Source organism: Nannobrachium achirus (assembly GCF_963921795.1).
Source record: "Nannobrachium achirus genome assembly, chromosome: 5".
Classification (NCBI taxonomy): domain Eukaryota; kingdom Metazoa; phylum Chordata; class Actinopteri; order Myctophiformes; family Myctophidae; genus Nannobrachium; species Nannobrachium achirus.
In genome coordinates, this window is record NC_137814.1 from 1359348 (window position 1) to 1382003 (window position 22656).

Below are 22656 nucleotides of genomic sequence, written 5' to 3' on the forward strand. Positions count from 1 at the left end.
GGGTACACAGTAAACAGTGTGGTTGTGTAGGGCTTGTAGATCAGGTACACAGTAAACAGTGTGGTTGTGTAGGGCTTGTAGATCAGGTACACAGTAAACAGTGTGGTTGTGTAGGGCTTGTAGATCAGGTACACAGTAAACAGTGTGGTTGTATAGGGCTTGTAGATCAGGTACACAGTAAACAGTGTGGTTGTGTAGGGCTTGTAGATCAGGTACACAGTAAACAGTGTGGTTGTGTAGGACTTGTAGATCAGGTACACAGTAAACAGTGTGGTTGTGTAGGGCTTGTAGATCAGGTACACAGTAAACAGTGTGGTTGTATAGGGCTTGTAGATCAGGTACACAGTAAACAGTGTGGTTGTGTAGGGCTTGTAGATCAGGTACACAGTAAACAGTGTGGTTGTGTAGGACTTGTAGATCTGGTACACAGTAAACAGTGTGGTTGTGTAGGGCTTGTAGATCTGGTACACAGTAAACAGTGTGGTTGTGTAGGGCTTGTAGATCAGGTACACAGTAAACAGTGTGGTTGTGTAGGGCTTGTAGATCAGGTACACAGTAAACAGTGTGGTTGTGTAGGGCTTGTAGATCAGGTACACAGTAAACAGTGTGGTTGTGTAGGGCTTGTAGATCAGGTACACAGTAAACAGTGTGGTTGTGTAGGGCTTGTAGATCTGGTACACAGTAAACAGTGTGGTTGTATAGGGCTTGTAGATCAGGTACACAGTAAACAGTGTGGTTGTGTAGGGCTTGTAGATCAGGTACACAGTAAACAGTGTGGTTGTGTAGGGCTTGTAGATCAGGTACACAGTAAACAGTGTGGTTGTGTAGGGCTTGTAGATCAGGTACACAGTAAACAGTGTGGTTGTGTAGGGCTTGTAGATCAGGTACACAGTAAACAGTGTGGTTGTGTAGGGCTTGTAGATCAGGTACACAGTAAACAGTGTGGTTGTGTAGGGCTTGTAGATCTGGTACACAGTAAACAGTGTGGTTGTGTAGGGCTTGTAGATCAGGTACACAGTAAACAGTGTGGTTGTGTAGGGCTTGTAGATCAGGTACACAGTAAACAGTGTGGTTGTGTAGGGCTTGTAGATCAGGTACACAGTAAACAGTGTGGTTGTGTAGGGCTTGTAGATCAGGTACACAGTAAACAGTGTGGTTGTGTAGGGCTTGTAGATCAGGTACACAGTAAACAGTGTGGTTGTGTAGGGCTTGTAGATCAGGTACACAGTAAACAGTGTGGTTGTGTAGGGCTTGTAGATCTGGTACACAGTAAACAGTGTGGTTGTATAGGGCTTGTAGATCTGGTACACAGTAAACAGTGTGGTTGTATAGGGCTTGTAGATCAGGTACACAGTAAACAGTGTGGTTGTATAGGGCTTGTAGATCAGGTACACAGTAAACAGTGTGGTTGTATAGGGCTTGTAGATCAGGTACACAGTAAACAGTGTGGTTGTGTAGGGCTTGTAGATCAGGTACACAGTAAACAGTGTGGTTGTGTAGGACTTGTAGATCTGGTACACAGTAAACAGTGTGGTTGTGTAGGGCTTGTAGATCAGGTACACAGTAAACAGTGTGGTTGTGTAGGGCTTGTAGATCTGGTACACAGTAAACAGTGTGGTTGTGTAGGGCTTGTAGATCAGGTACACAGTAAACAGTGTGGTTGTGTAGGGCTTGTAGATCAGGTATACAGTAAACAGTGTGGTTGTGTAGGGCTTGTAGATCAGGTACACAGTAAACAGTGTGGTTGTGTAGGGCTTGTAGATCAGGTACACAGTAAACAGTGTGGTTGTGTAGGGCTTGTAGATCAGGTACACAGTAAACAGTGTGGTTGTGTAGGGCTTGTAGATCAGGTACACAGTAAACAGTGTGGTTGTGTAGGGCTTGTAGATCAGGTACACAGTAAACAGTGTGGTTGTGTAGGGCTTGTAGATCAGGTACACAGTAAACAGTGTGGTTGTGTAGGGCTTGTAGATCAGGTACACAGTAAACAGTGTGGTTGTATAGGGCTTGTAGATCAGGTACACAGTAAACAGTGTGGTTGTATAGGGCTTGTAGATCAGGTACACAGTAAACAGTGTGGTTGTGTAGGGCTTGTAGATCAGGTACACAGTAAACAGTGTGGTTGTGTAGGGCTTGTAGATCAGGTACACAGTAAACAGTGTGGTTGTGTAGGGCTTGTAGATCTGGTACACAGTAAACAGTGTGGTTGTGTAGGGCTTGTAGATCAGGTACACAGTAAACAGTGTGGTTGTGTAGGGCTTGTAGATCAGGTACACAGTAAACAGTGTGGTTGTGTAGGGCTTGTAGATCAGGTACACAGTAAACAGTGTGGTTGTGTAGGGCTTGTAGATCAGGTACACAGTAAACAGTGTGTAGGGCTTGTAGATCAGGTACACAGTAAACAGTGTGGTTGTGTAGGGCTTGTAGATCAGGTACACAGTAAACAGTGTGGTTGTGTAGGGCTTGTAGATCTGGTACACAGTAAACAGTGTAGACAAACACAGACAGGTTGTGTAACACAGTGTGATCCAGACCTCATATCTCTGTCTAATAGCAGCTCACTGATAAGATTAGATACACTTTATTGATCCTCCAGGATCAATAAAACCCTGCTGTCAAAGCCGCAGTCAAACCCCCTTCCCCTAGGCCTAGCGGTCCGAGCACCCAGGCTCAGCGCAGCCTGCCAGCGTGGCGCGGGTTCGAGTCCCGGTCCCAACGACCTTTTGCTGCAAGTCATCTAAAAAAAATAAAAAAAACGTATAAATACTCTGTCTATGACAAATGGTTCACAACTTTTTCAGGCCTTGAACTCCCCTAATAATAACAATTTATTTGAAGTGGGGACTAGAGATGGACCGACATTTTGCTATTTTGAAAGATGTGTTTGTTATGGTGCTAAACATGCAATTTCACGATTGCGATCATGCCTAATACTTTTTTTTTTTTTTTTTTTTTCTTTTTAATGGTTGCCAACTCGGGAAACTCAGGCCTGGCATTTAATGAGTTAAGAGCGTGTGATAAAACGTTTATTGTATTATTTATTCTAAGTCCCCAGAATAAAGTGTGTGTGTTGTTCCTGTGTCAGGCCGCAGGGGGCAGCACCGCGCACATGGTGAGTTTCTCCTTCTTCAACGCCTTCAACTCGTTGCTCAACAACATGGAGCTGATCTACAAGATCTACAGCACGCTGGCCGGGACTCGAACCGACACCCTGGTTACTAAAGGTAAGATCTGTGAGATCTAACCCTTAGTTGAGAGAGATGAAGCAGGGACCCCTTAGTTGAGAGAGAGATGAAGCAGGGACCCCTTAGTTGAGAGAGAGAGATGAAGCAGGGACCCCTTAGTTGAGAGAGAGATGAAGCAGGGACCCCTTAGTTGAGAGAGAGATGAAGCAGGGACCCCTTAGTTGAGAGAGAGATGAAGCAGGGACCCCTTAGTTGAGAGAGAGATGAAGCAGGGACCCCTTAGTTGAGAGAGAGATGAAGCAGGGACCCCTTAGTTGAGAGAGAGATGAAGCAGGGACCCCTTAGTTGAGAGAGAGATGAAGCAGGGACCCCTTAGTTGAGAGAGAGATGAAGCAGGGACCCCTTAGTTGAGAGAGAGATGAAGCAGGGACCCCTTAGTTGAGAGAGAAATGAAGCAGGGACCCCTTAGTTGAGAGAGAGATGAAGCAGGGACCCCTTAGTTGAGAGAGAGAGATGAAGCAGGGACCCCTTAGTTGAGAGAGAGATGAAGCAGGGACCCCTTGGTTGAGAGAGAGATGAAGCAGGGACCCCTTAGTTGAGAGAGAGATGAAGCAGGGACCCCTTAGCAGAGAGAGAGATGAAGCAGGGACCCCTTAGTTGAGAGAGAGATGAAGCAGGGACCCCTTAGCTGAGAGAGAGATGAAGCAGGGACCCCTTAGCTGAGAGAGAGATGAAGCAGGGACCCCTTAGTTGAGAGAGAGATGAAGCAGGGACCCCTTAGTTGAGAGAGAGGTGAAGCAGGGACCCCTTAGTTGAGAGAGAGATGAAGCAGGGACCCCTTAGTTGAGAGAGAGATGAAGCAGGGACCCCTTAGTTGAGAGAGAGATGAAGCAGGGACCCCTTAGTTGAGAGAGAGATGAAGCAGGGACCCCTTAGTTGAGAGAGAGATGAAGCAGGGACCCCTTAGTTGAGAGAGAGAGATGAAGCAGGGACCCCTTAGTTGAGAGAGAGATGAAGCAGGGACCCCTTAGTTGAGAGAGAGATGAAGCAGGGACCCCTTAGTTGAGAGAGAGAGATGAAGCAGGGACCCCTTAGTTGAGAGAGAGATGAAGCAGGGTCCCCTTAGTTGAGAGAGAGAGATGAAGCAGGGACCCCTTAGTTGAGAGAGAGATGAAGCAGGGACCCCTTAGTTGAGAGAGAGATGAAGCAGGGACCCCTTAGTTGAGAGAGAGAGATGAAGCAGGGACCCCTTAGTTGAGAGAGAGATGAAGCAGGGACCCCTTAGTTGAGAGAGAGATGAAGCAGGGACCCCTTAGTTGAGAGAGAGATGAAGCAGGGACCCCTTAGTTGAGAGAGAGATGAAGCAGGGACCCCTTAGTTGAGAGAGAGATGAAGCAGGGACCCCTTAGTTGAGAGAGAGATGAAGCAGGGACCCCTTAGTTGAGAGAGAGATGAAGCAGGGACCCCTTAGTTGAGAGAGAGATGAAGCAGGGACCCCTTAGTTGAGAGAGAGATGAAGCAGGGACCCCTTAGCAGAGAGAGAGATGAAGCAGGGACCCCTTAGTTGAGAGAGAGATGAAGCAGGGACCCCTTAGCTGAGAGAGAGATGAAGCAGGGACCCCTTAGCTGAGAGAGAGATGAAGCAGGGACCCCTTAGTTGAGAGAGAGATGAAGCAGGGACCCCTTAGTTGAGAGAGAGGTGAAGCAGGGACCCCTTAGTTGAGAGAGAGATGAAGCAGGGACCCCTTAGTTGAGAGAGAGATGAAGCAGGGACCCCTTAGTTGAGAGAGAGATGAAGCAGGGACCCCTTAGTTGAGAGAGAGATGAAGCAGGGACCCCTTAGTTGAGAGAGAGATGAAGCAGGGACCCCTTAGTTGAGAGAGAGATGAAGCAGGGACCCCTTAGTTGAGAGAGAGATGAAGCAGGGACCCCTTAGTTGAGAGAGAGATGAAGCAGGGACCCCTTAGCTGAGAGAGAGATGAAGCAGGGACCCCTTAGCTGAGAGAGAGATGAAGCAGGGACCCCCACAACCTGTTCATAGATTCCATATAGTTTCATTGTTTGACAGCACAATCATCAGTGTATTTTGGATTCATGTCAATTTGTGTTTTCAGATATTTAACCACTTGAACCGTCAATATTTAAAGGAGTGGTGACACCGGCCGAAATGTAACATTATGGTACAGTAGGTCACGTGGTCTTTGTTGAAACGGTTTGGAAAGGGGGTGGAGCTCAAAGTATGCAGTACAATCAACAGCCTATTCTCTGACTGTGTTGCTGCCGACACGCCCATACAGCTACTGTAGCTGTATGGGCGTGTCGGCAGCATCATTTGATTGGATAATTTAACATGGGGGTACATGACATCATTACAAAAAATGCTAATTTGATAGCCATAATTAGCTGTTTTGGCCGTGTCACGCCCCCTTTAATAAACTTGACCTTTCACCCTGTACTTAGTCTGCTCTTTTTCCCCTCTACACCAAACCTCTTTGACGAGAATAGCCGATCTACAAGCTCACAACGCCTCGCAGCTTGTAGATCTGCTATTTTTGGCTAAAGTTCTCAGAATATGGACGCTATGGGGGTCAAGTGATTAATATAAAAAAAGGAGGAAAAAAATACGTATTGTAAGTCGCTCTGTACAGAGCGACTTTCGCGAAATCTATCTAGGTCGTCCTCAGACGAGCCCTCCATCGTTGTTTCCAGTCATCTCGGTTCTCCATACATCTGGCCAGCTCATTGGTGTTCTGTGTCCCTACGTCTTCCTTGAGTATGTCCACGTATGTTTTTGTGGGACGTCCTCGCGGCCGGTGCCCGTGTGTTGGCTCCCACAGTACCAATTTGCTGGCTGGAAGCTCCTGGTGTCTTTGGCAGTGTCCTGCTAGTCTCATTCTTCTGGTGGCAATTTTCTCGCTTACCTTTGGTATTCCCTCATACAGGCTCTCGTTTGTAACATGTGCATTCCTGTTGATGTTGAGTACTGCACGCAACATTCTAGTGTAGCACCCGTCTAGAGACTTCTGCAGGGTTGGCTTCAGGGTCCAGCATTCACTGCCATAGAGGAGAACAGACTCCACCGTTGCAAAGAAGAAGCTAAGTTTGATTTGGCGGGGGAGGTTAGAGTTCCATACACTGTTCATGCCGTTCAGGGCCCTCCAAGCGAGTGCCTTCCTTACTTTAAGGTCTTTCTCAGTTGAGTCGACCCATGCGCCCAGGTACTTGAAGTCCTTGACTTCCTTCAACACAGCTCCTTCTGTTGTTGTCACGAAATATACAGAAATAAACAGGACATACTCGGATTACATTTACTCGGATTACTTTTCTCGCCAGTACTCTCGCCGGTAGGTAAAATGACGCGTTGCCATGGGCACCAGCAAATTAAGACCTCAAAACCACGTGGGCGTCCGATGTGTTAAAGGACAAGTTTAGTTTTTTTTTATAACAAGGGTTCATAATTTAGGTTGTAATTAAATAATATAAAAGATGAGTGTTAAAATTATTTCATTTACTTCATTATTGTTTTAGGGATTCATATTTCAGTGGTTGGGGGCATGCGTACAAGTGGCTAAATATGTCATTTTACACAGAATAAGCCCATCCCAAGATACAACGTAACCTTTTATGGTTGGATGTGACTTATGGGGGCTAGAAGTGTTACTGTAAATAGCAATAAAGAAACTGCTGGCTTATTGTGTCTAAAAAGACATATTTAGCCACTTGTACGCATGCCCCCATGCATGCGTACGCATGCCCCACATTTTAGCACGGGAAACGCGCTAAAACAATAGAACGAAGCAAATGAAAACATTTTAACACTCACTTTTTCTTTTCTCTAATTACAATCTAAAATATGAACCCTTGTTGTACAAAAAACAAAGTTGTCCTTTAAATGGTAAATTGTAAATGTATAATATCCATTCTCTCTCTCTCTCTCTCTCTCTCTCTCTCTCTCTCTCTCTACAGAGGAGTTTGTCCATGCAGCCAATAAGTTTGGTCAGATCACTCCTATGGAGATCGACATCCTGTACCAGCTGTCCAGCCTGCACTCCCCCTCTGGGTAAGACCCTGACCCTGACCCCTGACCCCTAACCTCTGACCCCTGACCTCTGACCCCTAAACCCTAACCTCTAACCCTACATCCTGTACCAGTGCCCTTTGCACACAGGACAGTTGCGTTTTTTTCGTTTGCGGCATGAATAAAACGGTTAAACGCGCCTGTGTGCAAAGGGCTTAAGACCCTAACCCTGACCCCTAACCTCTGACCTTCTAACCCAGGGGTGTCCAAAGTGCGGCCTCGGAACCAAATGCGTCCAGAGGACACATTTTAAACGGCCCACAGCGTCATTCCTAAAGTGTATCATAAAGACGTTCAAAGACGCCGTCAAACAAGATTATTTTCCCAGAGTATAATTCGTCAACATTCCTTGTTTCCTGTTGTCTCATTCTGGTCAAAGTATTTTTTTATTTGACCTTGCACGTCTGGTTACATTTGGTAATGTCAAATAATGCTTTAGTTTTTAGTGTTTTGTTCAGAGCAAACACCTGACAAAAGACCGTTGAAATGTATATTGATGATAAATAGTTAAATGAAATGGTTTAAATGTGATGCATATGTATGTGACTTTGTTACGGTCCGACCATAAGTACATCATGTCAGGAGACGTAGTCAGCTCTGCTACCTCCTTAACTCATTTCTGACAGAGTTTATTTATTTATAATTCTCTGACATTTGTTTTACACTTTTTCTCTCACTTTGATAAATTGTCCAGTTGTGATAAGCTCATGTGTTGTCTGGCTGCTCCACAAACGCACGCACGCACGCACGCACGCACGCACGCACGCACACACACACACACGCACACACACACACACACACACACACACACAGGGTCATGTCATTGACAACAGCTGCAGTCTTACAGAGAAGCCAGAGACTCAGTCTGACTGCATAGCTTGGTGAACAGCACCCTCTAGTGGCTAACAGTGGACTCTAGCCTGCATTGGGAGCCTGTAGATATTTTCAACATAACATTTGTTTGACGTTCCATTTGTTCGATGGGGGTGAATGCTAACCTGGTGAAATGCTAACCTGGTGAAATGCTAACCTGGTGAATGCTAACCACTATGCCTACACCTAACACAAACCCTAACCTCAGTAAAACTAACCTAACCCTAACCCTTAGTCGACACATAGAAGTAGCAAGATTGATTTTCATTTGAAGTCATATGACGTCGCCCTCCCCTAGACAATGTGACACCTTACTGACATCTGTCATGTTTGGTGATACCACATGTGGTGATGATAATAGTGACCTTGCTTAATGTAAATAGCTCTGGATTAAGAGCGTCTGCTAAATGCCTAAACTGTAAACTTTCTGAACCTGTCTGACATTGAGAGGATAATAATAATAACTGGAAAATTTGCACGTTGTGAAATTGCAAGTGTGGTTGCCCTGACAGGCCCTGTGTTTCAAATCATATTTGAGTTTTGGGAAGTGAATTTCCATTATTTTGGGGGCTGTGTTTGTTTACCAGTAAGTAAATGCATCTTGTGCATTGTAACCCCCATATATGAGTATAAGGGGCTACCCTAACAGTGCAGCAGATCTACAAGCTCGCAGCGCGGCACTCGGTGCCGCGCTGTGAGCTTGTAGATCTGCTATTTTTCAACTGTTAAGCATAAAATAATGATACACAATAATGTGTACCCGTTCTAAAAGGGTTTTTATATTGTGTTCTCCTCAGTCGTCTCAACCTGTCTGACATCCAGAGGATCGCTCCTCTGGAGGAAGGCTCTCTGCCTCATCACCTGGTGGAAGCACAGAAACAGGTGTGTGTGTGTGTGTGTGTGTGTGTGTGTGTGTGTGTGTGTGTGTGTGTGTGTGTGTGTGTGTGTGTGTGTGTGTGTGTGTGTGTGTGTGTGTGTGTGTGTGTGTGTGTGTGTGTGTGTGCGCGCGCGCGCGCGCGTCTTGGTCTGTCTCTAAAGGAGAATTTGATGATAGTTTTCACCCAACAACAACATCATGATGATGCATGTGTTTGTCTCTGCATGATAATCGCTGCAGTGTCTCTGACGTAAGTTTAAGATGTCTGTCTGTCTGTCTGTCTGTCTGTCTGTCTGTTTGTTAGGCATTAGTATTCCTGTCACATCTTCAGTACCATGTGACATGTCATGTGACATGTCATGTGACTGTCAGCCCTAAATAAGAGCTAAGGGAATAGTTTGCCCCAAAAGGAACAACTAAGATGTGTTTGTTGTGGGATTGAGCGTCCTACTGACGCTCATCAGGTTATGGTCTCAGGAATAAGACAAAGACGTGCTTAATTTATAGAAAATCATTCATGTTTTGGGTGAACTACTCCTTTAAGATGTCCCCGTCCAGTGGTAGATTTAGTCATTTAGTCTCTGTCCGGTCCAAAGCACTTGCAGCAGCTGCCTCAAGTCACGTCATTAAAAAAAGAAAGAAATAGGCGATCTACAAGCAACGTGGCAGGGCTCGTTGTGATCTGTTTTCACTAGTTTGGGTCCCTGGCAAATGTCCAATTCCTCTTTTGGGTTTCGACCTGAAAAGGTTTGGGAACCACTGGTGTAGATGTAGTGATGACCTGCAGTACCTCTGTCTCTCCAGCAGGGGGACTCCTCCATAGTGTACATATAGTGATGATGACCTGTAGTACCTCTGTCTCCCCAGCAGGGGGACTCCTCCATAGTGTACATATAGTGATGATGACCTGCTGTACCCCTGTCTCCCCAGCAGGGGGACTCCTCCATAGTGTACATATAGTGATGATGACCTGTAGTACCTCTGTCTCTCCAGCAGGGGGACTCCTCCATAGTGTACATATAGTGATGATGACCTGTAGTACCTCTGTCTCCCCAGCAGGGGGACTCCTCCATAGTGTACATATAGTGATGATGACCTGTAGTACCTCTGTCTCCCCAGCAGGGGGACTCCTCCATAGTGTACATATAGTGATGATGACCTGCTGTACCCCTGTCTCCCCAGCAGGGGGACTCCTCCATAGTGTACATATAGTGATGATGACCTGCTGTACCCCTGTCTCCCCAGCAGGGGGACTCCTCCATAGTGTACATATAGTGATGATGACCTGCTGTACCCCTGTCTCCCCAGCAGGGGGACTCCTCCATAGTGTACATATAGTGATGATGACCTGCTGTACCCCTGTCTCCCCAGCAGGGGGACTCCTCCATAGTGTACATATAGTGATGATGACCTGCTGTACCCCTGTCTCCCCAGCAGGGGGACTCCTCCATAGTGTACATATAGTGATGATGACCTGTAGTACCCCTGTCTCTCCAGCAGGGGGACTCCTCCATAGTGTACATATAGTGATGATGACCTGTAGTACCCCTGTCTCCCCAGCAGGGGGACTCCTCCATAGTGTACATATAGTGATGATGACCTGTAGTACCCCTGTCTCTCCAGCAGGGGGACTCCTCCATAGTGTACATATAGTGATGATGACCTGTAGTACCCCTGTCTCTCCAGCAGGGGGACTCCTCCATAGTGTACATATAGTGATGATGACCTGCAGTACCCCTGTCTCTCCAGCAGGGGGACTCCTCCATAGTGTACATATAGTGATGATGACCTGTAGTACCCCTGTCTCCCCAGCAGGGGGACTCCTCCAGGTCGGTGATGGTTCAAGCAGCAGAGTCGGCCTACAGGTTCACCCTGGGATCCATCGCTGGAGGTGAGAGGAAGATGATGATGATGATGATGATGATGATGATGATGATGATTATCTCTTTTTGATTGATTGATTATTTTATTAGACAAAAATGTAGAACAGTACAAGTATAGTCAATACAATATTATGTAGTACAGTACAAGTACAGTTAAACACCCTGCCTAAAAGGAACACATCAAATAAGACCTTTTACAGTCTTGTTTGACGGAAGCCCTCTGGTATTTAATTCATGAACATAATAAATAGCAAGCAAAGAAAACATTCAATAATATCACAGTTATAAAACACACTATGTACAGGATAGGGGAAACAAGGGGGTGGGGCTAAGGTAAGGGGGGGGGGGTGGGTGCTCACTTCTGGCCTGTCTATGAGAGAAGTGATAACTTCTCTGGTCCCTGGACTCGTGGAGCAGAGATCCAGTAGAACTAAGACTGGTGGAGAAGAGATGCAAGCTAAAAGAACAAGTTATTTTGTGTTTGGTTGTGTGCGGGCGTCATGTCCGTATATAGCTGATCTACAAGCTCTGCCGTGGACTGAAGACTCTCCTCTTCAGACTCCACCTAAACCCATAGCACTTCTGAAACACTCCCCTCGGTGGTATACCGATGTCTAGATTGATATTCCTATGCCTTGTTGTATTGTTGTTGATGTACTGACATATTATCTTGTTTATTATAGTGATGTATTATCTGCTTATTGTAAGTCACTTTGTATTAAAAGCGTCTGCTAAATGCCTAAACTGTCTTGTAGACCAGCTATTTTCCCTTTCCCTGTATTTTTCTCCTCTATGTGGACATAAATAAATGGCTAAACTGTGTGTGTGTGTGTGTGTGTGTGTGTGTGTGTGTGTGTGTGTGTGTGTGTGTGTGTGTGTGTGTGTGTGTGTGTGTGTGTGTGTTCATAGCTACGGGTGCCACAGCGGTGTACCCCATCGACCTGGTGAAGACGCGCATGCAGAACCAGCGCTCCACCGGGTCCTTCGTAGGAGAGCTGATGTACAAGAACAGCTTCGACTGCGCCAAGAAGGTTCTGCGCTACGAGGGAGCCTTCGGCTTCTACAGAGGTGGGACTGGGAGGACCCCCGCTGGCCGCGCTGCGACACTGCACCTTACGTTGGACATGTCCTTGTAGAGATAGTCTCGCGTCGCCAGACAACTATTCCTCGATCTCCGAATTATATGGAGATCAGGGGTTCCCAAACCTTTTTGTCTCAGGGCACCCCATGAATATATATTTTTTTTAATCCGAGGCACCCCTACATTATAATTTTCACTCCCAGCACCTTATGTTTATAGCATATCGTCGTTGTCGGGTGGAAACCTTTTATGTCCAAAACCGTTCCTTTTGTATTTATCATCAATAAAATGTACTAATCTAGTGAAAACAGTGACGATATTTTAGTGATTATGTTGTGAGGAAAACGTTGAGATAACAGCCATTTTGGTTAGAACTGACTGAAAATTACTTTGTACTTCAAGTTTAAAATGATTTTTTTCAATTGTCTAAATAAATTCCACTCTGTTTTCACTAGATTAGTACATTTTATTGATGATCAGTGTTGGGCAGTAACGAATTACTAATAATATATTACTGTAATATTATTACTTTTTCCAGTAACGAGTAATATAAGGTATTACTCTAAAAAAAATGGTAATATATAACGCTTTACTCCGGATACAGATCTACAAGACATCAACATACATCTACACTTCTACAGAGATGCGATGTAGCTTGTAGATCAGTCATTTGCGCAGTGCGCACAGTTATGACGTTGCTTATGTCATGAGATCAGTGCATAACCCAGTACGCAAATAGCGCCATCTTGGATATGGCGCAATGCATTCCGGGTATTCGCAAAGGTCTCTGGGATTGTTTGGGTCCATGCGCATCCAACGCTAGGGGCGCATCTCAGAGCCGCAATTGGGTTTGATGATAGTCTTGGAGGATGACGGACGCAGATGACCAATATAGTAATTTAAATGTTCCTCATCTAAGACGTGACATTGTTGTGTCAAATGCATTAAAGAAGGATTTAGTTGCCTGTTGCCGTGCAGCATGTATTTTAAATCTGCAACCACCAAAACAATACGCTACAGATTACAGAAATAGAGGACCAGAGGAGGTCCAAACTAATTTTAGATGGGGGTATAATTTGTCTTCCCGATCCTGATACCCTCCGAAACGGCTGGGTAGACGTCATGCTATCCACAGTTGTTACAAAGTGCTATAGAAGTAAGTCTAAGTCCGTTATTGTCTCCAGGTTGGCAGAGGTAGCGCCCAGGATTACATTAGATAATATAATTAATTGACACCGAACATGGGTTACAACATCGTGGGATAAAAACAAACAAACAAATAAATATTAAGTCTATTAATAAGAATCAAATCACGTTTGCTGCAATAAATAGGCATATATGCCATTGACTGTTAAAATATTGAATTGGCTCTTAATTATAAAGACCACCGGCTATGTGGCCGCCTGGCCAAATGCTGTTATTAGGCTATTTTATAATTTAAGCCTATTATTGTTATTATTATTATTATTTCGATAAAGTAGAACAACCATTAAAAATTCATAATCATTTAAAGTTTGTATCGTGCTCGGACTCTCTGTCCTGACAGCTTGCTGCTGCTGCTGTTATAGATCAGCCTATTTGTCGTACGATGGTGTTGCGCGCTGAAAATATCAGAGCTACAGGCTCACAACACGTCTCAACTCGCCAGGTTGAGAGCTTGTATATCTGCCATTTAGATATGCAGAAACACCGTCGTACGGCGAAGGCTCGAAGCACATTTTCTCCAATTTATCAGCGCGGTGTACGGGACTTCTTGGTTCGCTTGGAGTCGGGGTTTAGGTTTACTGTTATGACAAACAGAACCGGGCGTGATCTGAACCGGACCCGGTTGAGGATAATAAAACAGGGATACAAACTTCTATGGGTCGTGGAATCAGTGCCACTTGGATACGAGCAAGAACAGTGACTGTCTGATCACAGCAATGGATGGATTAAGTGCCAAGAAAAGTGGTGAAAGTTGGTGACGATGCAGGCAAGTTGCTTGCGCCATCATGACATAACATTAACAAAACAAAACATGTTTGCATATTAAGGTTGAATGAGATGTAAAAGCCCAAATCATATGAATTGGTAGGCTACTGTGCGACCGCATCGCGCAAGCAGTTCCCTTGCGCCCACTTCATTCATTTTATTTTTTGGCAAGCCCTCTGAGTCTGCACGAGTAGATTAATATAGACATTATTTTGTTAATTATAAAAACGGTAACAGATAGCATCTGTGATAAAGTGGAAGAAGTGCAGCGCTATAACATAAAACAGTTTAATAATCGGCACGTAGAGAGCAAAGACGCGTACACTCAAAGCATATCCCAAGCAGCTGAGACGCTCATGGACCCATTTACTCCCAGATAGCTTTGCGCTTACCCCCAATGCAACGCGAAATATCCAAGATGGCGGTATTTGCGAACTGGGTTATGGAACAGTGTCAGCGCTGCGCTGCCTGTCACAGTCACAGAGAGAGCATCAGCGTGCGACGCGCTTACATGGATGGGACATTTACAATCTACAAGCACTCCTCTCGGCCGCGGAGGGGTCCGCGGGGGTCCGCCGCGGAGGGTTCCTTTGCGGGGGTCCGCTGCGGACCGTCCGCGGAGCTCAGCGGGACCACCGTGGACCACTGCGGACTGAGTTGCTGCTGTTAGCCACTAATAGCCAGTTAGCGTAGCCTCCACTGTCTGAGCCCAATAAGCATCATGTCTGTTGTAAAATGTAAAACTACTCACCGAAATAGACGGTTTTAGGGAGTTGAAACTAAGCCTACTTTCCTTAGTGGGAACACCCAGAGCCCCTGCACCTCACGTCTAAAATAGCCTACACTTTTTAGGCAGAAAAGAAAATATGTAGCCTATTATTTAACTCATTGACTGCCAAGGCCCGAGTTTCCCGAGTTATTACAGTAGTCCCAGGCTGCCACAGCCCGAGTTTCCCGAGTTGGAAGCCATTTTGAAAAAAAAAAAAAAAAATCTAAAAATGCCTAAAATGTATTAGGCATGATCGCAATCGTGAAATTGCATGGTTAGCCCCATAACAAACACATCTTTCAAAATGGCAAAAATGGCTGTTTTGTCTGACTTTGAAGGCTTCTATCTCATGAATGCTTGAACGGATTTCCAAGCGAATTGTTTTGTTTGAAAGCTGTTAAAAAGTACTACACATATGGTGCATATATGGTGCATGGGCGTGCATGATCTGTGCACAAAAATTTTATCCGTGCACTAGAAATTTAGGAAGGTGGAAGTGTTTGTTTTGTCTGACTTTGAAGGCTTCTATCTCATGAATGCCTGAACGGATTTCCAAGCGGATTTTTTTGTTTGAAAGCTGTTAAAAAGTACTACACATATGATGCATATATGGTGCATGGGCATGCACGATCCGTGCACTACAAATTGATCTGTGCACTAGAAATCTAGGAACGTGGCATCCTGGTACTTGGCGGCCATCTTGAAAAGGGCATTCAATGAGTTAAGGATAATATAGGCAGGGGTCTTCAACAGAGCTGAGAGTTTTAAATGTAATAAAAAATAAGCAATGTTTTGTTGGGTTATATATTATGTCTTAATTATTAATTGATAAAATCCATTAAAAAAGTTTCTAACTGTTCCCAGGTCAAATATTGATGTGAGATTAAAATGTGATTAATTGAGATGAATTAATTACAAAGCCTGCAATTATAATTTCTTTAATTGCATCCCAGAGACTGTTATTGTTCCAATAAATTGGATTCAGTTCTAAAAGGAGCTGGCTAAACAGATTTTGCAGGTTAAAAAAAAGAAAAGAAAAAAAAGTAATATAACTTAATATATTACATATTACTCTTGATTCCAAGTAATAAGTAATATAATATTACTTTTTCCAAGGAGTAACGATTACTCTCCTAAGTAATATTGCCCAACACTGTTGATGATAAATACAAAAGGAACGGTTTGTCCAAATAAATTCCAAATATTATCACATTATCTCGCGGCACCCCTGGACTGCCGTCACTGCACCCCAGGGTGCCCCGTCACTGCACCCCAGGGTGCCCCGTCACCCACTTTGAAAACCCCTGATGGTAGAGTCTGGAACGGCAGCTCCCGAACGCAGAGTATTAGAAGTATTCACTGCTGCACTGAACTGTAGTCCCATTGGAAACATAACAGAAACACACTAGCACAGACAGAGTCATTATAATGAACTGTAGTCCCATTGGAAACATAACAGAAACACACTCGCACAGACAGAGTCATTATAATGAACTGTAGTCCCATTGGAAACATAACAGAAACACACTAGCACAGACAGAGTCATTATAATGAATTGTAGTCCCATTGGAAACATAACAGAAACACACTAGTACAGACAGAGTCATTCGAGCGGCATATTCTTGTTATGTGTGTATAGTTTAAGAAAACATTTGAAAATATCATGGAAGTAACACCAACAACACCAGAGAAAGACTAAATAACGTCCCAAATATATTGAAAGAAGACATAACGCTTCCAGTAGGACTTATCGCTACTGCACCAAGGGAGCGGTTGCAATGATTACTGTCACAATATAGAGCTATTTAACACTGTTACTGAACAAACACTCTATAGCAATGATTACTGTCACAATATAGAGCTATTTAACACTGTTACTGAACAAACACTCTATAGCAATGATTACTGTCACAATATAGAGCTATTTAACACTGTTACTGAACAAACACTCTATAGCAATGATTACTGTCACAATACAGAGCTATTTAACACTGTTACTGAACAAACACTCTATAGCAATGATTACTGTCACAATATAGAGCTATTTAACACGGTTACTGAACAAACACTCTATAGCAATGATTACTGTCACAATATAGAGCTATTTAACACTGTTAATGAACACTCTATAGCAATGATTACTGTCACAATATAGAGCTATTTAACACTATTACTGAACACTCTATAGCAATGATTACTGTCACAATATAGAGCTATTTAACACGTATTTTAACCAAAGAAAATGATTTACCCTACCTTTAAATTATGATGTATAAAAAAGTAAATATGAATGATTGATGATTTGCGCTGTGTCACACATGTGCCCTTATTTCCCACAATGCTTTGCAGGTCTGGTTCCTCAGCTTATAGGCGTGGCTCCAGAGAAAGCCATCAAACTCACAGTGAGTCCACGTGTTCACTTTATACACACACGCACACACACACACACACACACACACAAGCGTGCGCGCACACACACACACACACACACACACACACACACACACACACACACACACACACACAAAGGCTGTCACGATTCTTGATTCAAACCGAAAATGAATCGAAGTTGACGTTCAATTCCTATCAGAAATACATTTCCAGGAGAGAAAAAAAGTAATAGACAAATCTTGCCGACATTGAAACATATATGAGATGTATGAATCTAACACTGTGTGTGTGTGTGTGTGTGTGTGTGTGTGTGTGTGTGTGTGTGTGTGTGTGTGTGTGTGTGTGTGTGTGTGTGTGTGTGTGTGTGTGTGTGTGTGTGTGTGTGTGTGTGTGTGTGTGTGTGTGTGTGTGCGCGTGTGTGTGTGTGCGCGCGCGCGTCTGTGTGTGTGTGCGTGCGTGCGTGCGTGCGTGTGTGTACAGGTAAACGACTTCGTCAGAGACAAGTTCACCACTAAAGACGGCATCCCACTGTTTGCGGAGGTGATGGCGGGAGCATGTGTAAGTCTGTTCTGATTGGTCCATTTGGTTAGCATTTAGTCCAGGGGTGTCAAACTCATTTTGGGGTGAGGGCCGCATTGGATGAAAGGTGACTTGATGAGGGCCGAACCAGTCGCGGATCGGATGGCATGCACACTCACGCACATGTTGGCTCTGTTTTTCTTCCTGTCGTCTCAGCCACTGCTGTAGCTAGCAGTATAGCAGTATATCATTTTACAAATTGTGTTTATTATTAAGTAAAATAGCTACTTTCATTATTGGTATTACAGTTAGGTACGAGAGATGCTATTTGTTTAAAGGAGTAGTTCATCCCCAAAATGACTTTTTTTTTCTTTGATTACTCACGCCATGGAGACTTGAGTTCAATAATATATTTGTATTTTATTTGTCGCATTACTAAGACAAAAATGTGATAATAGTACACTTCCCCCCATTGATTCCGGATGGGGACCCAAATGCATTTGGGTCCCCATCCAGAATCAATAGGCATGCATTTATTGTAATCAAATTTCTGTTTTAGGAATGAGTCTCCATTGGCTCCATGGCATTTTGGGGGTGAACTACTCCTTTAAGAAGTGCCAATAAGAATAAACCATTTGATAATAGAATAATTCAATTCCTGATAGTCTCTGCTATAATTTGTAAATGGCTAAAAAAAATATTATTGATGCAGGACAATAATTATTTTTATTGTATTTTATAATAAAAAAGAATAAAAGTAATGAACAATAATGGCATATTCAGAAAATATCTGAATAATAAAACTTTTACATTTTATTATTATATTTTTTAAATAAGTTATTTTCTTAACAACATTAATTTCCATGTCTAATATGTGTAATCTTTGAGTACAGTTCGAATATTGTAGGTATGTTCAGGTAATTCATAGCCAGATCCCCCACCCCATTCCTAGCAATGCTGTCATCTTCAAAGAGAGAGAGAGAGCTGGTCACTTAACATTCCAATCAATCAACTCAATCACTGCCAGGTGGGAGAAACCTAGCCTGCAGTGAGAAGGCATTAGTTATGTTAATTCTTAAAACAATCATAACTCTTGACAGGAATGGGCTAGAGACTTACTTTTTTTTCTAAATGCTTGATTGAATGAATGATTGAATCATCTCGCGGGCCGGATCCGGCCCGCGGGCCGTATGTTTGACATCCCTGATTTAGTCTGACTAGCATTTAGTCTGACTGGTCCATTTGGTTAGCATTTAGTCTGACTGGTCCATTTGGTTAGCATGTAGTCTGACTGGTCCATTAGGTTAGCATTTAGTCTGACTGGGGTCCATTAGGTTAGCATTTAGTCTGACTGGGGTCCATTAGGTTAGCATTTAGTCTGACTGGTCCATTTGGTTAGCATGTAGTCTGACTGGTCCATTAGGTTAGCATTTAGTCTGACTGGGGTCCATTAGGTTAGCATTTAGTCTGACTGGGGTCCATTTGGTTAGCATTTAGTCTGACTGGTCCATTAGGTTAGCATTTAGTCTGACTGGTCCATTAGGTTAGCATTTAGTCTGACTGGGGTCCATTAGGTTAGCATTTAGTCTGACTGGGGTCCATTTGGTTAGCATTTAGTCTGACTGGGGTCCATTTGGTTAGCATTTAGTCTGACTGGGGTCCATTAGGTTAGCATTTAGTCTGACTGGTCCATTAGGTTAGCATTTAGTCTGACTGGTCCATTAGGTTAGCATTTAGTCTGACTGGTCCATTTGGTTAGCATTTAGTCTGACTGGGGTCCATTTGGTTAGCATTTAGTCTGACTGGTCCATTAGGTTAGCATTTAGTCTGACTGGTCCATTTGGTTAGCATTTAGTCTGACTGGGGTCCATTAGGTTAGCATTTAGTCTGACTGGGGTCCATTAGGTTAGCATTTAGTCTGACTGGTCCATTTGGTTAGCATTTAGTCTGACTGGTCCATTTGGTTAGCATTTAGTCTGACTGGTCCATTTGGTTAGCATTTAGTCTGACTGGGGTCCATTTGGTGTCAGACTGGTCCATTTGGTTAGCATTTAGTCTGACTGGTCCATTTGGTCAGCATTTAGTCTGACTGGTCCATTAGGTTAGCATTTAGTCTGACTGGTCCATTAGGTTAGCATTTAGTCTGACTGGTCCATTTGGTTAGCATTTAGTCTGACTGGGGTCCATTTGGTTAGCATTTAGTCTGACTGGTCCATTAGGTTAGCATTTAGTCTGACTGGTCCATTTGGTTAGCATTTAGTCTGACTGGGGTCCATTAGGTTAGCATTTAGTCTGACTGGGGTCCATTAGGTTAGCATTTAGTCTGACTGGTCCATTTGGTTAGCATTTAGTCTGACTGGTCCATTTGGTTAGCATTTAGTCTGACTGGTCCATTTGGTTAGCATTTAGTCTGACTGGGGTCCATTTGGTTAGCATTTAGTCTGACTGGGGTCCATTTGGTTAGCATTTAGTCTGACTGGGGTCCATTAGGTTAGCATTTAGTCTGACTGGTCCATTTGGTTAGCATTTAGTCTGACTGGGGTCCATTTGGTTAGCATTTAGTCTGACTGGGGTCCATTAGGTTAGCATTTAGTCTGACTGGTCCATTAGGTTAGCATTTAGTCTGACTGGGGTCCATTAGGTTAGCATTTAGTCTGACTAGCATTTAGTCTGACTGGTCCATTTGGTTAGCATTTAGTCTGACTGGTCCATTTGGTCAGCATTTAGTCTGACTGGGGTCCATTTGGTCAGCATTTAGTCTGACTGGGGTCCATTTGGTCAGCATTTAGTCTGACTGGTCCATTTGGTTAGCATTTAGTCTGACTGGGGTCCATTAGGTTAGCATTTAGTCTGACTGGTCCATTTGGTCAGCATTTAGTCTGACTGGGGTCCATTTGGTCAGCATTTAGTCTGACTGGGGTCCATTTGGTCAGCATTTAGTCTGACTGGTCCATTTGGTTAGCATTTAGTCTGACTGGGGTCCATTAGGTTAGCATTTAGTCTGACTGGTCCATTTGGTCAGCATTTAGTCTGACTGGGGTCCATTTGGTTAGCATTTAGTCTGACTGGGGTCCATTAGGTTAGCATTTAGTCTGACTGGTCCATTTGGTCAGCATTTAGTCTGACTGGGGTCCATTTGGTCAGCATTTAGTCTGACTGGGGTCCATTTGGTCAGCATTTAGTCTGACTGGTCCATTTGGTTAGCATTTAGTCTGACTGGGGTCCATTAGGTTAGCATTTAGTCTGACTGGTCCATTTGGTCAGCATTTAGTCTGACTGGTCCATTTGGTTAGCATTTAGTCTGACTGGTCCATTTGGTCAGCATTTAGTCTGACTGGGGTCCTTTTGGTTAGCATTTAGTCTGACTGGTCCATTTGGTCAGCATTTAGTCTGACTGGTCCATTTGGTCAGCATTTAGTCTGACTGGTCCATTTGGTTAGCATTTAGTCTGACTGGTCCATTTGGTCAGCATTTAGTCTGACTGGGGTCCTTTTGGTTAGCATTTAGTCTGACTGGTCCATTTGGTTAGCATTTAGTCTGACTGGTCCATTTGGTCAGCGTTTAGTCTGACTGGTCCATTTGGTTAGCATTTAGTCTGACTGGGGTCCATTTGGTTAGCATTTAGTCTGACTGGTCCATTTGGTTAGCATTTAGTCTGACTGGTCCATTTGGTCAGCATTTAGTCTGACTGGGGTCCATTTGGTTAGCATTTAGTCTGACTGGGGTCCATTTGGTCAGCATTTAGTCTGACTGGTCCATTTGGTTAGCATTTAGTCTGACTGGTCCATTTGGTCAGCATTTAGTCTGACTGGGGTCCTTTTGGTTAGCATTTAGTCTGACTGGTCCATTTGGTTAGCATTTAGTCTGACTGGTCCATTTGGTCAGCGTTTAGTCTGACTGGTCCATTTGGTTAGCATTTAGTCTGACTGGGGTCCATTTGGTTAGCATTTAGTCTGACTGGTCCATTTGGTTAGCATTTAGTCTGACTGGTCCATTTGGTCAGCATTTAGTCTGACTGGGGTCCATTTGGTTAGCATTTAGTCTGACTGGGGTCCATTTGGTCAGCATTTAGTCTTGATGCTTCCTTTGACAACCTGTAGTATTATGATGTTGATTCCACAGCCATTACTTTAACTCTTTTACCACCGTTTAGGTTGTTAACAGTCTGCTCACGGCCATCAAAGTATTTACACAAGACCGCGATTGGAAATAATGGATGGTTGTTTTTCTATAAAAGCGCAAAGGTCCAATCGTCCAAACATCCAATCGCGGTCTTGTGTAAAAGACGGCTGCATTACTCACGGAATCGTAAAAACAAAACAAAACATTATGCGAGCAGCCATTACAGAGAGAGAGGCTGCTCCTCCCCCTCGGTTTGCATCAGTTTTCAGACATAGAAACAGAGAAAGTAGATTCTGATTGGTCAATCGCTGAAATCAGCGGTCTGTTATTCCCTGATAACAGACCGCTCCGCTCTATAACAGACCACTGCTAATCAAAGACTCAGAACACCTGCTGCAGTCAAGCTGCACTGTGTGAATCTGGTACCGTATCCAACATGTCAGCCATGTAAACAAACACACAGCGACATTTACAACTAAACGTTGCTCTCAAGAATGTCGAGACAACGTTGTATCAGAAAAAATCAGCACTTCCTTGTTTTCCAAGGCGACCGTGACGCACTGGGGGGGGGGGACGCCCAGCGCAACACTTGTGGAACACTTCCAGCCGTCTGTAAACAAGAAAATACTTTGTTTTGTTTTTAGTTTTGAGTCAAATTATTAATTTTATTTAGTAGCCGGGTAATAAGCGGGATAATGAATGGTGTTTTGGTTCCCTCCGTTTGTTTCCCCAATCCCTATTAAAATGGAGGGGTCCGCAGCAGTTAGTCTGGGATCACTTCACTGCTGCAGACCCCCCCCCCCCCCCCCCCCCCCCCGCCTCCTCCATCTGCTCTGACAGGCTCTGGCGGGGGGAAAAGAACCAACACTCGTTATGGCGCCGGGGACACGAGAAACAAGAAACGAGC

The 22656-nt window shown here is 44.1% G+C and overlaps 1 protein-coding gene across 1 annotated transcript in view; it reads left to right on the forward strand.

The window, feature by feature from the left end:
• Positions 1–22656, forward strand: part of LOC308286160 (electrogenic aspartate/glutamate antiporter SLC25A12, mitochondrial-like) — a gene marked incomplete at both ends in the record, with an annotated part of 74880 nt that overhangs the window by 41182 nt on the left and 11042 nt on the right. The window contains 7 exons of the mRNA XM_080727116.1: positions 3086–3224; positions 7152–7245; positions 8934–9018; positions 10826–10904; positions 11806–11964; positions 17067–17119; positions 17589–17666. Coding sequence (XP_080583242.1) covers positions 3086–3224; positions 7152–7245; positions 8934–9018; positions 10826–10904; positions 11806–11964; positions 17067–17119; positions 17589–17666 — 687 coding nt within the window. The remainder of the gene's footprint in view (positions 1–3085; positions 3225–7151; positions 7246–8933; positions 9019–10825; positions 10905–11805; positions 11965–17066; positions 17120–17588; positions 17667–22656) is intronic.